At 39.6% G+C, this 13,784-nt stretch overlaps 7 protein-coding genes across 7 annotated transcripts; all 7 read right to left on the reverse strand. All coding sequences in view use genetic code 12, as the record gives it.

Moving 5' to 3' along the window:
• Positions 1-30: 30 nt before the first annotated feature.
• On the reverse strand, positions 31-1,149 carry GLY1 (Gly1p; the record flags this gene model as incomplete). Its single annotated transcript, XM_067691940.1, has 1 exon — positions 31-1,149. One exon carries the CDS (start codon positions 1,147-1,149, stop codon positions 31-33), a length of 1,119 nt encoding a protein of 372 aa, XP_067550328.1.
• A 776-nt stretch (positions 1,150-1,925) lies between these two features.
• I9W82_000303 (uncharacterized protein) lies at positions 1,926-4,178 on the reverse strand (the record flags this gene model as incomplete). The annotated part of the gene is made up of 1 exon (XM_067691951.1): positions 1,926-4,178. One exon carries the CDS (start codon positions 4,176-4,178, stop codon positions 1,926-1,928), a length of 2,253 nt encoding a protein of 750 aa, XP_067550329.1.
• Positions 4,179-4,329: 151 nt separating this feature from the next.
• I9W82_000304 (PTR2) lies at positions 4,330-6,195 on the reverse strand (the record flags this gene model as incomplete). The annotated part of the gene is made up of 1 exon (XM_067691962.1): positions 4,330-6,195. The coding sequence occupies one exon, from the start codon at positions 6,193-6,195 to the stop codon at positions 4,330-4,332; it is 1,866 nt and encodes a 621-aa protein (XP_067550330.1).
• Positions 6,196-6,783: 588 nt separating this feature from the next.
• On the reverse strand, positions 6,784-8,725 carry PHO8 (Pho8p; the record flags this gene model as incomplete). The annotated part of the gene is made up of 2 exons (XM_067691973.1): positions 6,784-8,249; positions 8,581-8,725. The coding sequence occupies 2 exons, from the start codon at positions 8,723-8,725 to the stop codon at positions 6,784-6,786; spliced, it is 1,611 nt and encodes a 536-aa protein (XP_067550331.1).
• A 1,119-nt stretch (positions 8,726-9,844) lies between these two features.
• OFR1 (Ofr1p) lies at positions 9,845-10,231 on the reverse strand (the record flags this gene model as incomplete). The annotated part of the gene is made up of 1 exon (XM_067691984.1): positions 9,845-10,231. The coding sequence occupies one exon, from the start codon at positions 10,229-10,231 to the stop codon at positions 9,845-9,847; it is 387 nt and encodes a 128-aa protein (XP_067550332.1).
• A 225-nt stretch (positions 10,232-10,456) lies between these two features.
• I9W82_000307 (glycerophosphocholine acyltransferase) lies at positions 10,457-11,827 on the reverse strand (the record flags this gene model as incomplete). The annotated part of the gene is made up of 1 exon (XM_067691995.1): positions 10,457-11,827. One exon carries the CDS (start codon positions 11,825-11,827, stop codon positions 10,457-10,459), a length of 1,371 nt encoding a protein of 456 aa, XP_067550333.1.
• Positions 11,828-12,205: 378 nt separating this feature from the next.
• I9W82_000308 (uncharacterized protein) lies at positions 12,206-12,682 on the reverse strand (the record flags this gene model as incomplete). The annotated part of the gene is made up of 1 exon (XM_067692006.1): positions 12,206-12,682. The coding sequence occupies one exon, from the start codon at positions 12,680-12,682 to the stop codon at positions 12,206-12,208; it is 477 nt and encodes a 158-aa protein (XP_067550334.1).
• Between the last annotated feature and the right edge of the window lie 1,102 nt (positions 12,683-13,784).

Genomic DNA, 13,784 nt, shown 5'->3' on the forward strand with positions numbered 1-13,784 from the left:
AAGATTAAAAATCTATTAAATTGTTCCCTTTTACCTCTTAATAGCGTCGAAGTTGTACATTTTTTTATTATTCCTTCCATCAGCCTTGTGAGGATTCTTTTGATTAATTTGGTAACATTCCAAAATGCATTTCATGATGTTGTCAACACTTTGTTGAGTCAATTGAAAATGGCAAGCAATTCTACCACCCATCAATTTAACGTTGTATTTTGTACCCAATTCAATGAGTAGTTTATCATCCATACAATTTTTCTTCAAATCAATAAATACAAAATTTGTATCAACTGGAGATTCAAGCAAAATTCCATTAGCTTGACAAAAGTCACCAATTTGTTTTGCATACATATGTGACTTCCTTAACAAAGGCACATGATTTTCGATTGCGTATAAAGCCATTGCTGTCATAATACCAGCCTGCCTTATTCCACCACCATTTTGTTTTTTAAAGTGATTGGCTTTTTTGATTAGGGTTGATGATCCTACGAGGATCGATCCCATTGGTGCACCCAAAGATTTTGACAAGCAAAGTGACACTGAATCAAAATAGGAGCAGTACTCTTTTATGGTAATACCGGTTTCAACCGATGCATTCCAAAGTCTGGCACCATCTAAATGCAATTTTATATCGTTTTCTTTACAAAAATGACTGATTTTTGCAATCTCTTCCAAAGGCATAATTATTCCATGCAATGTGTTTTCCAAGGAGATGACTTTTGTTGGGGCTGCATGGATATCCCCGTCATCAAAGGTCACATTCAGAATTACATCTTCAAAGGTTAGATAGTTACCATTAGATGGGATAACTGGATGAACCATAGCTTGACTCAAGGTGGCCAATCCACCAGCTTCGTGTAAAAAAACATGCGAGCGATGATCACATAATATGCTATATGGAGGTTGGTACAAGTTTGCTCTTAAACCAATTTGATTTGATAAAGTACCAGATGTGCAAAAAAGAGCAGCTTCTTTTCCGGTAATTTCACACATGCGAGCCTCCAACTCTAAAGTAACTTGGTCTTCACAGTAGACCGAGTCACCATAAGTTGCATTCATGAACCCAGCCTCAATCATTGACCTTGTAGGTACAGTAAACGTGTCACTTCTAAACTCATTGTATGTGGTGAATTTTTCTTCTTCGTCAGCTGTCATATTGTGTGATATCAGATAAAGCAAAGGAGACAAGATAATACGAAGAGATAAACTACATTTCAAAATTCAGTGCATTTGTCCAGCTATTTAAAAGGTCTTCGCTTACTCCGAGAGATTTTTTTGTCTCTGTGACTCAAAATAATTAACTTTGTGTACACCAAGGCATTTTGAAGGCAACTGGGAGAGAGAAGTCCTAATGCTCCTTTCAGATGCATAGCAACATGAGTAGCATATGCTTTTGGGTACGCATAAGGCACATACGCGTGGCTCCTCTAAGGGCTAGACAATCAACAAACTGCAAGTGTAAAGTTTGGGTCACTGAGTATGATTAGTAAAGGGAGGGGTTGCAAATTGAATTTCTTTTTTTTTTTTTTTTTTTTGTTTTTTTTGTATTTTGCCCTTTCTATTTTCTCGTTTCTTTTGAGATGTTTTCAAATGCCGCACAATACATACCGAGCATAGCCGATGAATAAAGTACCCCTTTAATTGAAAACAATAGGCAGCAATTACATTAGGACTTTTTGTTGAGGTGTTCCATTGTAGTACACTCGCCACCGAGCTGTGGGGCGACTTATTTCATTGTTATTCAACCAATTCCCTATTCACAATACACAAAGGTAAGAAAATAAAAATGGAAGCATGGAGCGAGCATTTTTAAGAGAAGCTTTACCCAACATACCCCTCTTTACCTACTGCCCAAACGGCACAACAATTGTTTAACAAACTACTACTCAGTCTAAAATAAATACAAGCTTCTCTAAGGCTCTCTCTCCGCTCTAGTGTTTAGTAAAGCCAAATGGAGAAAGATCATCAGACGAGTCATTCATATCTGTTGAATGCTTTGGTTGGTGTAGTGAGAAGGAATGCGTAGCAGCAGCAGCAGAGGAGGAGGAATTATTGTTATTGTTCCCTGTGTTTAGCAAATTAATCTGATCACCAAATGGTTGAAATTCTCTTGGTTGAGGGGATGTAGAGAGCTGGGCGTGTCCTTGATTGGCGTAAATTTCATTTCTCCATATTGGTGAGTTGCTAGACATTGCCCCAAGATTGGCACCTCTATCATTATGCCAAATATTTTGCGATGGTGACACCAAGAACCCGTTTTGTGCAGTTCGTCCTACTGTTGGCTGCACAAAGTCATGCAACGAGGAAGATCCTGTAGTAGCTGCTGGAGGATTCCACACCTCCGATAATGATGTAGAATGACCTGGGTTGTAGAAACGAGTGTCCAAACTTTGTGTTGCTTGAATCGGTGGAGCCAAGTTGCTGTAGAATGAGGCCTGAGCTGAGGATGCCATTTCGTTTGATTGATTGAAAGCAGGCACATTTTGATTGTATTGCTCATTCAATACTGGATCAGATTGTAACGGAGAAGTTAAATTCAAGCCTCTAGCCAATGCGTTAATCTGTTTTAAGCTGATGTAGGACTGGTCACCACCACGTGTTTGATAATCAGAAATTGAGGGAACAGGAGCTTGATGTGGGATATACAGCTCGTCGTAATCTTGGGCGGCCATCGATGGTGGTACTTGCGCCATCGGTGCTTGGTTCTCATTTGTGTAGACCTGACCGTAATGGTTATGGAAGGAACTATCAAGCTCCTCTGCGGTAGCTCTTTTATCATTCTTTCCTTGACTGCTGAATCTTGGCTTGGGTAACGCATTCGCATACCCACCAAACTCAATCGATGCCTGATATTCATTCAACTTGACTGGTTGATAGCTATCGTCTTTATTAAGTTTGGCAATTTCCAACGCTTGATGGATCGCGACAAAATTCTTTACTTCTGTTTTGAAGGCCGATTTCCATTGGTTTTCAATCTCTTGGTAATTGTTAATTTCCAGCATGATCTCATCTTGCCAAGATGGAATCAATTGAAAGATTTTCAACAATGCATCAAATGAATTCTTAGTGAGAGATCCATCCTTGTTGAAAATGGATGCGTTGAGCAGATGGAGCGATGTAGAAGAGCCATTTGGACCTGGGCTTGACGTAGCAGAGCTTTCAGCTGCTAAATTGTTGAATTGATCCAAAAGTGGTTTAAGCTTATTCATTAAAGCAACAGCATCCTTCTTCTCAGCCGTCAAGCTCTTCAACGACTCCTCAACTGTTTCATACTGTCGTTTATCATTCTGTAATTGCTGATTTATTTTCTCCATCTCGTCATCGATATTCATTTTTGATTGGGTTTCAAGCTCACTTATGTGCAGATTTCTTTCCTTCAATTTAGTGATTTTTATGTCATTTTCTTGAAATTTAGTACGGTAAATCGCCAACGAGCTGTTGATGTTGTTTAATTGTGACAACAACTTCGATTTCTTAAACGACAAGCTATTCTTTACCTTTTCCAAGGACTTTACATCATGATCTTTTTTATTTCTTGAGTTTGTTTCCTCCTCATACTCTGCTTTGTAAAAATTCAACTCCTTCTGTAAGGTTCTTTGCTCTTCTTTAACAATCAGTTGAAAGTTTTTGTACTCAGAATTGCATTTGGCAAGTTCGCTTTGAGCTTTAACAAGGTAGCTATTCACCAACTTGGGATCGTCGATATCCTTAATTTGTTCAATCGTGATTGCATTTAAATTTTCATCTCCAACATCACCTGAAATAGGCTCTAAATGATCATTGTTTTCAAGAAACTGCTTCACATCCTCTTTGCTTAATGTTTCAACGTAAACGGGTCGCGACTTTGACTTGAAGTTTGTTATCGTATTACTAGCAACCACTTCAACTGTATAAACTTGCTTCGGCTCGAGGTTGTTCAACTTACATGACGTTGAAGTCAAAGTAGCAACCTCTTGTCCATTAATCACAATAATATAATACAAATTCTCATCGCTTTTTACCTCTATATCCCAATGAATGACAATTGAAACCTCATTTACTGAATCAATACAGATGTTTGGTATATGTGGGATCTCGATATTCAAATCTTCGATAATTTTCTCGACAGGAGTCTGCAATATCGTATAGAAGTGGTATAGTAGCCAGCAGATCGAGGGAATGATTGTGATCAAGACCTCAAGCATTGCCGGGTGGGGGGTTGGGTATGTGTGTCTGGGAAAAGAAGGGTTAAAGAATGAAAATTTTATTGTCAAAGAAGAAGAAGAAAAAAAGATCCAGTTGTTACATAGTAACACAATCAGAGGAAAACAACTAAAAAATCCACAACTCATTTACTTATGATTTAGATTTAACTACATCTAATGGTGGGTGAATACTACTAATTGGCTCCAACTCCTCCAACTTGGTACTCTCAGCTGTTTCTTGTCCCATTGCAATCCTATCTTTCTCCTCCTGTTCCATAGTCTTGTGCAAATTGAAGAAATGTATAAACAACACAACACCAGCCAAGAATGCTACACCGGCAACCACTGCAAAAACTATAACCAAATGTGGGTCTTTCAATGCAGGAGTTACAGCCAAGCTGATGGCGGCACTAATTGCCATGGTAAAGAGGAATAAAGCGGTAGTAATACCTTTCATTGCAGGAGCTGCTCTAGTGTATGCAAGTGCATAAATAGTGGCCATGGCAAAACATTCAGACGCACCTGTCAAGATGAAGAAAGACGATGCTTGCCATGCACTTATGGGTGCTGGTTCTGGACAATTGGTGGAGTGGTTACCACATGGTGAAGTCTCATAAACTCGGCTTTGTAAAACAGCACCAGCAACTTGGGCCATGGCAGCAATAACAAAACCAAGGAAAACTCTCTGAATTGGTCTAAAGTTGATGCGGTATTTTCTCAAAAGTGGGTATACGATATAGTCCAAAATGGGAATCACCACAATAATTGAAAGTGGGTTGAAATTGTTGAACAAATCATTTGGCACACCGTTCAAGTCCATTGCACCTGCCAACGATACAGTGACAGATGACAATCCATTATCCGCCAAGTTGTAAAAGATAAAGTAAATGAATAACTTACAAGCATCCATTGTTTGTTTAACATCAAGAACATGTTGATCGGTCCAATTGATTGGAGTTCCCTTTTTGAAAAATTCACGGCCTCTGGCCTTCATTACCGAAGGTTTTGCATATTCCCAAAAAGTGCCATCAAAAATACGTTTGATAAAATTTCCCGAAAACGAGACAATAAGAATCTTAAGCACCACTCCTAAAATTGAACCGCTTGGCTTTTCAAATACCAATCTAGGCTTTACCCACCAAAATGCAATTGGCATCAAAAGGTAGAGAACCAATGGCACAAAAAATGCCAACCAGAAGCCAACACGTCTAGCACAATAAGAAGTTCCCAATTGGAAAAACGCACCAATGTTGATTGACCAGTAGAAAATCAAAGTAACACTTTCCAATGTCTTTTCCCTATCTACTATCACCCTTTCACCACTTTTCAATACCTTCACTCTGTTTCCAGATTCAGGATACTGATCCAACATCAATGGCAAAAGATTTGGCTTGATGAATCCCGATCCAAGTGCCAATGTAAATATAGCGAGAATACAGATTGCCAAACCGGCCTTTCCATTAGCTATGACACTTGGAGCTGCTGCAACAATGAACAAAACGTGCGAAACCCCACCAAACACGACCCCGTATTGAATTGTTTTCCATCTACCCCAGGTTGTATCTGCCAAGTAACCACCAAACAATGGCACAACATAAGCTAAAAATGTGACCAAATTTGTCAAGGCACTTGCGGTTTGCAACCCTCTATTCAACGCACCAGCACTTTCACTTCCACTATTTGATGCAGGCGCACCCCATCCATGTGGTGAGTTTTCAGGCAATGGTCTTTGGATGAAATTGGTTAAAATTCCCGTGACTGAATAATAAGAGGCTCTTTCAGCAAACTCAACCACACAAATCAAAATAATGGCAAAGTTAATCTTGCCAACAACTCTTCTCAACGATTGTTCTTCGGATTTTGTTGGAACCCTTAATCCATTTGGGTTGTACTCGTCAACATAATTGGTGCTGTAGTTGTTTGGATCACTATAATCGTAATCCTCGTCCAAGGAAGGCTCCTTTGTTTCGATAATTACGTTTTGCTTTTCAGAGTCGCTGGAGTTATTTGATTTCATCGCTGTTGAGAGAAAATGGCACAAGAGGGAAACAGAGCGGATGTTTCCCTCATAAATAGTGTTGAGCTTTTCCACTCAAGCCAAGAAATCAGCCGTAAACAGCACTGGATTTGGCAGTGATTTTTGACTGAAATCATATTGCAAATATCAACTAAGTGTGTGTCAATTTCGTGCCGTGCGTGAAATTAAGCTTGGCCAGGGCAGGACTCTTGGCATAGATTCCAACTTCAGTACTGAAACAAACCGGAAAAACTTTGAAATGTGGAGTTTAAATTAATTTCGTGCCAAGTATTCTTTAAATCTACGGCGTTTTTACTTTTTTTCTATTTTTTTTTTTGTGGCTTCTCCAGGTTTTGCTGATAAGAGATTTTTTTGTCAGAACATGTACATAGATAAAGCGAAATAAATCAATTAATGGAAACGTTTGACGTGACATGTAAAAAGTTGCTGTGGATCCACAAGGCGGGCAGCAGCTCAACACGGCGCTGCCAAGAGAAAATTTTGCAACAATAACAATGGGATAAATTCATATTTTAAAAAACTATAAACCGAAAAAGAACTTTTCAACGTGTAATAAAGCGGTATCCTTTAATATTCAATTGCAATGTCAGCGACTTGCTCAGTAACTTGATCCAAATCGATATCAGTGATAGACTTGATAAAAACACTGAAATCAATATTTTCATGGAACCCAGCTAATCCATCTTTGGTGTTTAACACCTTTTGCATCAAGTAAGGCGAATTTGAAAAAGCATACATTCCAACATCAACCGATGTATGTTGAATGGAACCCCATAAAGTTTCGGCTCTTGAAGCAGTCAAGTTGGAAATGGTAGTTAACAAACTGTCCTCTTCTCCAGATGTAACTAAGTTAGCAATTCTGTCAACCTCTTCATCAGTGTAGTTTCCCAAACCCAAACCTTCTTCAAAAATGGTTGATCTGATGAATGAGTTCAATGAGTCAGCATTCTCTTTGTCTTCAAAATCAGAGATGGCATTGGTCAAGTGCTCAGCAGAGTGAGTAGCATTGGCAATAGCATCATAAGTATCAAAAGATGTTGACTTGAGATCCAATCCACCAGTTTCGTGATCAGCAGTAGCCACCACAATAGTATCAACGTCAGTGTTTTGGATAAAGTTAAATACCTCAGCAATGGTATCATCGTATTCCAAAGTTTCAGCAACATGAGCAGGAGAATCATTGGCGTGACCAGCATGGTCGATTCTTGAAGATTCGATAAGCAAAAAGAAACCTTGATCAGAGTCAGCAGTGGCATTGGACAAAGCGTTCAAAGCAACTCTTGTTTGTTCAACCAAGCTTGGATATTCCGAATCATCTCTGTCAATTCTGTAAGGGAAATCATCTTCAGCAAACAATCCCAATAATGGCAATTCAACATTTCTACCTTCCTCTAATGAGTCAAACCCAGCTCTGTCTCCAACATAGGTCCAAGTACCATTGTTTTGAACTTCTTCAATCAAACTTCTGTTGTCTGATCTTAATCCTCCTTGGTCTAAACCATAGAAGTACTCTCTTCCTCCACCAAGAATCAATGAAGGAACAAACCCCAAAGGATGAATCTCACCAACCATTTGCTCGGCAATCAAGTCTTGAGAAGCTCTGTTTTTGGCATGAGCAAACCAGACGGAAGGAGTTGCATCCGTGACGGTAGTGGTAACAACAACACCAGTAGTATAACCTTGCAACTTTAAAGCTTCTCCAACAGCACCAACTGGGAACCCATCAGCATCAACACTAATTGCACCATTGTAGGTTTTCTTTCCAGTTGCCAAAGCAGTACCAGCTGCAGCAGAGTCTGTAATCAAACTGGAGTTGGATCTGTGACCTTGCATACCGATCAAGTACTTGTCCAATTCCAAGTAGTCATTGATTGGCAAGTCCTCCTTGTATTGTCTGAAATACCTAGCTAAAGTTACACCACTTGGTCCTAACCCATCACCAACCAAAAAGATGATGTTTTTCTTTGAGGGAACAGAATTGTCAATTGGAGCAGCGTGAACTTCAGCAAAGATGTAGAAGTAGACAGCAAGGGCTAAAGCTGAGATGTTGAGTAACTTGGGGAATATGAAAGACATGGTTTGATGAGGAAAAGGTCAAATGATGTAATCGAGGAAATTTTGCACCCAATTTATACCATTTTGCAAAAGGTGCCCATGTGGGTACTCCATTGTTTAAGGTTTGCTTAATTTGGAAAACTCATTAATTACTTTTCAATTACCTTTAAGCTACCTTTATAAGGCTATTTCTGCAGTTTTTGCATAAGTTTATGGTTGCAAATAGATGAAGCTTGCTGTATGAGGCATGCGGCTATCCCTGTACTCCCCTTCACGTTCCCTACCTGTGGTGTTCTGTAAGGTCCATACCCTTGCAGCTCACCACTGCTGCTGGTACACCCCTTTGAAATTGAGGCCACATGGGCTCTTTAATTAATGGTCTGAAAAATGTCAAATTATCTTGGCAAAATATGATGGAGCCGTACAAAAATATAGCAAAGGAGTTCGTTTGCATTGAGCGTAGGCAGAACCATCAAGGAGCAACAATTACCTCTAATTGGTTAAGGGCACCTCTTGTAGTTGAGAACTCTCCAGGGGCTTGGTCGTATTCACACCATGAGCCACACTGATGGGCGATACCACATGGGCCATTCGAGTGGATGAATTGAGATTGATTTTTAATTTTTCTTGTCCCCAAAGATCTTGGCAAAAAGAGAACCGAAGTGAGTATATGAAAGGTGAACTCAGTGAACCACGTGTGCGGACTCAGCAGAAGTGTGGCTCGTTTAGTGCCCTCGATTAGAGAAATAGGGGCTCGCGGTGAATACCTATCAGCCAGTTTTATGGGTCACATTACACCGGTGTAGTCTAGTGACCCTGTCGCTACCATATTGTCAAAACTGCTCAAACATGATACCGACTTGAGAATAGAAACCATTCTTTTTTGACTCTATACATTAGCATGCTACTATACAGTAATTTCGACAGTGAGGTGACCATCTTGCTGCTGGCCAATGAGGCTGTTTGAATCTGATCACATGAACCGTGGCACGGTAGTCGGTGAGAGTGCTTTTCATGTAGATCAGACTCATTGTCCACGAATGGCTTTGCTGAAGGCCACATGTCCATTATCAGAGAGGAGCTAGCACAAAACATGGTGGTTGCATTGTAAGAACTTCCCTCTCCAAGTTAAATTAATTCCTGTATGTATAAAGTAAATGGTTTTGCAACCGAAAAGTATCAACACAATTGAAAAGGGTCCATGTGCATCATCAAGAGCGGGAACAGCTTATGACTTACCCCATCCATAGGAGTCACAGGAATTGCCAAGAAGATATGGGATTGACTGTTCCTTGTGACTATTTCGGTAACTACCACTGTCTCATACTCACCCACCAAAAGAATTTAAAAACAAATGCGAGAAGTAATACCTCAGATCAGGGAACACTGAGCTGTAGCTAGAATAGCCAAGTGCAATTGCAATAAGAAGTGATCGTGTGAAAGAACGTATATTTTTTTTTTTTTTCCAATTGGTCTGTGTTGAATCGCGGGGTAATTGGATCCGCAAAGAGAGACGACAAGAGGATATGCTTCTAGGGTTTAGATTGTACAGTATGATACTTTTATTCAATATTTAAATCTTATAAAGCAGCTCGTCAACGCCGTCCATTTTTTTAGGCAAGCGTACAGCAATACCCAAGGGATAAATCTGCACACTGTTAATATCCCAAATTCCCTCTCTATAGTAGATATCCTTTTTCAAAAATTCAATGATTTCATCTCTTGAGTTGGCTGCTAAGTGGAAAGTACTACCAGCAAATTTGGTCTTTGTTTCATCAGTGTAGAAACCACCTGCGGCACGAACTGGATTGGGCACATTGGCTGGGATATCAGCCACATGTTGAGGACGGACCTTGGTTCTGTCAGTGTTTGGGAAATCGTAAATGGTGACTAAATATTCAGATGACATTGTACGTAAACTGGATGAAAATCTTCGAATTGGAGTTAAGAATCTGATCATTTGGTGGACGATCTTTTGAAAGATTTCTTTTTTTTTTTTTCCAATTTATGTTGGGGAAATTTTCCACAAAGTAGTATACGCCTCAGCGTTAAAACATGCCAAAGTTAACTCTCTCTCATGGCCTGTTCACAACTACGCAAAAGGAAGTTATGAGAGTGTCTAGAGTTGAAGCTCTCGTCAAAACACAATTAAATAAAATATGTCTATACAATACACTTTCTGCTTTCAAGTAACGACATTCTCCTTCAACTCACCATTCAAGTCGTATGGCTTAACATCTTCCCCATTTTGTGGCCTGTTCACAGGAGAATGCTGCAATTGATGATTTTCTTCTTGCAACTTACTTACTTCTATCCTCAACTTCTCAACATCCTTTTCTAGCCTTTTTCCAAACACATCAATGTACCAGGTGGCTCCGTTATAACTTGCCCAAATAAATATAAATGTTACAAATGCACCGCAAGCATGCTTGTACTTGAACCAAATAGGACACGGTAACATAGTGAGCAATTGATATCCAAATTGTATAAGTGTAAAGGCTAATGTTTGCATCCACAAATAAGGCAAGCCATTGACAAACTTGCCCAACGGTGTGGACTTGTTTTTCTTTTTCAAGTATGAAAACGAAGTAACTTTACCCTTTTCAATTTCTGCCTTGCGCTTGATTGTGATGAAGTAATGATATGTGACTTGCCAAATAGTGTAATACACCGAAGTGATTACAAGACTGGTGAAAAAATTCCAACTATCAATAGCAGCAATTCCGGGATACCTTTCCTTGACATATTCTGGATCTAGTTCATGCACAATGACAAACATTGTGACAGGAGGCATAATGTGGATAAACGACGATGTTGTTTTCTCCACTGAGTGTAGTACCAATGAGTTTCTCCAAGTGATAACAGCCCACGACAATGTTCCCAACGACAACGAGAATACCGATACAAATAAAGTGGGTGACTGAGGAAACACCCAGATAAACAACAACAACAACAAGTTCACGTAGTAGCACAAGTCTGCTAAGTAGTACTGGAAAGATTGTTTAAAATAAGTGTAAAATCTAATCGGCATCAACACAACAAAGAGTCCTGTATGAAAGTGGGGGAAGTATTCTGGGTACTTACCAATCGTGAAACCAGCACAAGCAATAACAAACACACTAACAGCATAAAACAACTTCTCCGTAGCTGTACTCGTGAGGTTCCTATGTATTCTCTCATCAAACTTGGACAATCTTTGATTCAAAATATCTTGCAATTTATCCAATTCAATGTTACCTTTCTTGTTGTACACGTTAAACTTTTCCCTTGTTTTCTTCCTCACACTGTTTAACCTTCGTTTTGTGGTGTTACTAACTCCATTCAAATCAAAGCCAAAGTCAAAATCCCTAGCAAATACTAGTTTAGATAGATCTAAGAAGGGGACGGATGTAGTTGAATCACTTCGCATCAATTGTGGTGAGTCAGTGAGCAGTGAGGTGCTCCCGTTTGAGGAGGTATATAAATCGTAATCATCAACAATAGCAGAGTCTGCGGTGGCTGAGTCGTCTTTTAAGCTGGACATAATTGGTTCGCTAGCTACCTTCTTCGTCATCATCGATTGCTAGGTGTTGTTGTTATGTACTTTTGTTGTTTTCTTTTTTTTTTGATACGCACGTGTGTAATTTTTTTTTGTGTTGTTTTCCATTGGACGTGTCAAATCTCGGAATTACTGAATTTGGGTTCAGAGCCGAGCAAAATTTCGAGTAGTTCTAGAGGGAAAGTTGGGAACACCATGGGGGTGCTGACAGCTTAGAGTGTCATCCGCAAGATTGATAAAACCTATTTGTCATTGGATCGAGGAATAAGTAAGTCTCGCAGAACAGGAAATTCGGGGAATGATCTCAAACAGGTCAGCCGTTGCAGTGCAAGCGAGCTATCACGTATAGAACAGTAGTAGGAGCGTATTAAGATGCTTATTTTTACTTTTATTAAACTATTTAAGTGGAGCAAACCGTTCTATTCTATCCCTTCTTTCACCCAATTTGTCAAGTTTGATACCAGCACCAAATTGTGGGCCCCAAGGAGAGTGAGCTGCAAGTAAGTTGGTATTTGACACTTCTTCACCGCTTCCTCTTCTATATGCTGAGTTACCGAAACCACTTCCACCATTATCAGCGATGTAAGATTTGATAAAACCCATTTTGTAACGACTTTCAAATCCCTCTGCCCTCAAATGCTCACGTTGACCGTTTGTTTCTTGATCAAAAAGACCAGACTTGAAAAGAGGAGTTTCTGTTTTGTCTTTGTTTTTGTAGAGGACCCATCCTCCGACTAGCGATCCAACAGCGAGCAATTTGCCAAATGTGATTTCAATTGGTTTCTTCTCCACATGGTGGCTATGGGAGGAGTTGAACCTTTTTGCATTAAGCGTAGCACGCAATGCTTTTTGTCCGATTGAGCTTGTGAACATTGACTGAGGTGTGATTGGGGGACGACTTGGATTGGTGTCTGTGTGCTTTGATTGGAATAATTTTTTTTCTTCTTCTTCGCATTCAACCAATGAAAAAGTTTGTGAAGAAAATACAAATTTATATGCAGTATCAGAGAAGAGTGTTTTATATCCAAACCGTGTATGAAATGCTATGTATGTATATACGCTCTAAACGTCGCCTAGAATGCTGTGTGTTGCTTGAAGCATAACGCTCGCAAAGTTCATAACTTTATTAGAAAAGACCAGCTTCTCCAGATGTGTCATTATTCACCCAAACCTTTTTAGTGATCACTTACCATTTGAGTCTTCCCATTGTTGGATCCAGCTTGATCTATAAGTCCTTGGGTTATATGAAGGGAGATAATTTGCTGAAGGGGATGAGCTTGTAGTCTTGCGAGCCAACTTCTTTGCACTTCCTGTTTGCGACAACCTAGTCAATGCGAAATCTGTAGCAAGCACAAATATAGGGCCCAATAGTAGTAAGCTATTAGTAGGGAAATGTTTCATATGCATATCAGCTGGGACTGGTGAGTGTGTGTTGTTAAGGTAATGAGCCTGGGGAGATGAAGAATTGAAAAACTTTTTGTCATTCAATTTTTTGCTGCATTTCTTTTTTCAGTTGCGCTTCGGGTTTTGTGGTGGCTAATCATTGTTGCTGCAACAAACAAGTGAAACGGAGTTCTCAATTAAAACATATACAAGCTTGAAGAGAGGACATAGTTATGCTCTGTGTAGTCTGACTTTAACCTCTACTCTCATTTACCAGTTACGCAATCGTGAGTGAAATCAAAAGCACTAAAGAGCATCCGCCAATATCTTTCTTTTCGGTATAAACCCTAAATGAGTTCTCGAAAATCTTCTTGAATACGTAGTGCAAATGATACTCAATAGAGGAAAAGTTTAGAGCATCATTTGGCGAAATCGGATCCGCTTGGTTGCCATGAATCCCTAAATCAATCTCTATTACCTCCTGTGCAGACTGGCCATTGAATTTAGGTAGCCAACAAAGCATTCTTTTTAATCACAGCGAGTACATGAAGTACTTTGGTAACCACACAGCGTTTTCTACCTTGGACATAGC

Source organism: Candida metapsilosis (assembly GCF_017655625.1).
Source record: "Candida metapsilosis strain BP57 chromosome Unknown scaffold1, whole genome shotgun sequence".
Taxonomy (NCBI): Eukaryota; Fungi; Ascomycota; class Pichiomycetes; order Serinales; family Debaryomycetaceae; genus Lodderomyces; species Lodderomyces metapsilosis.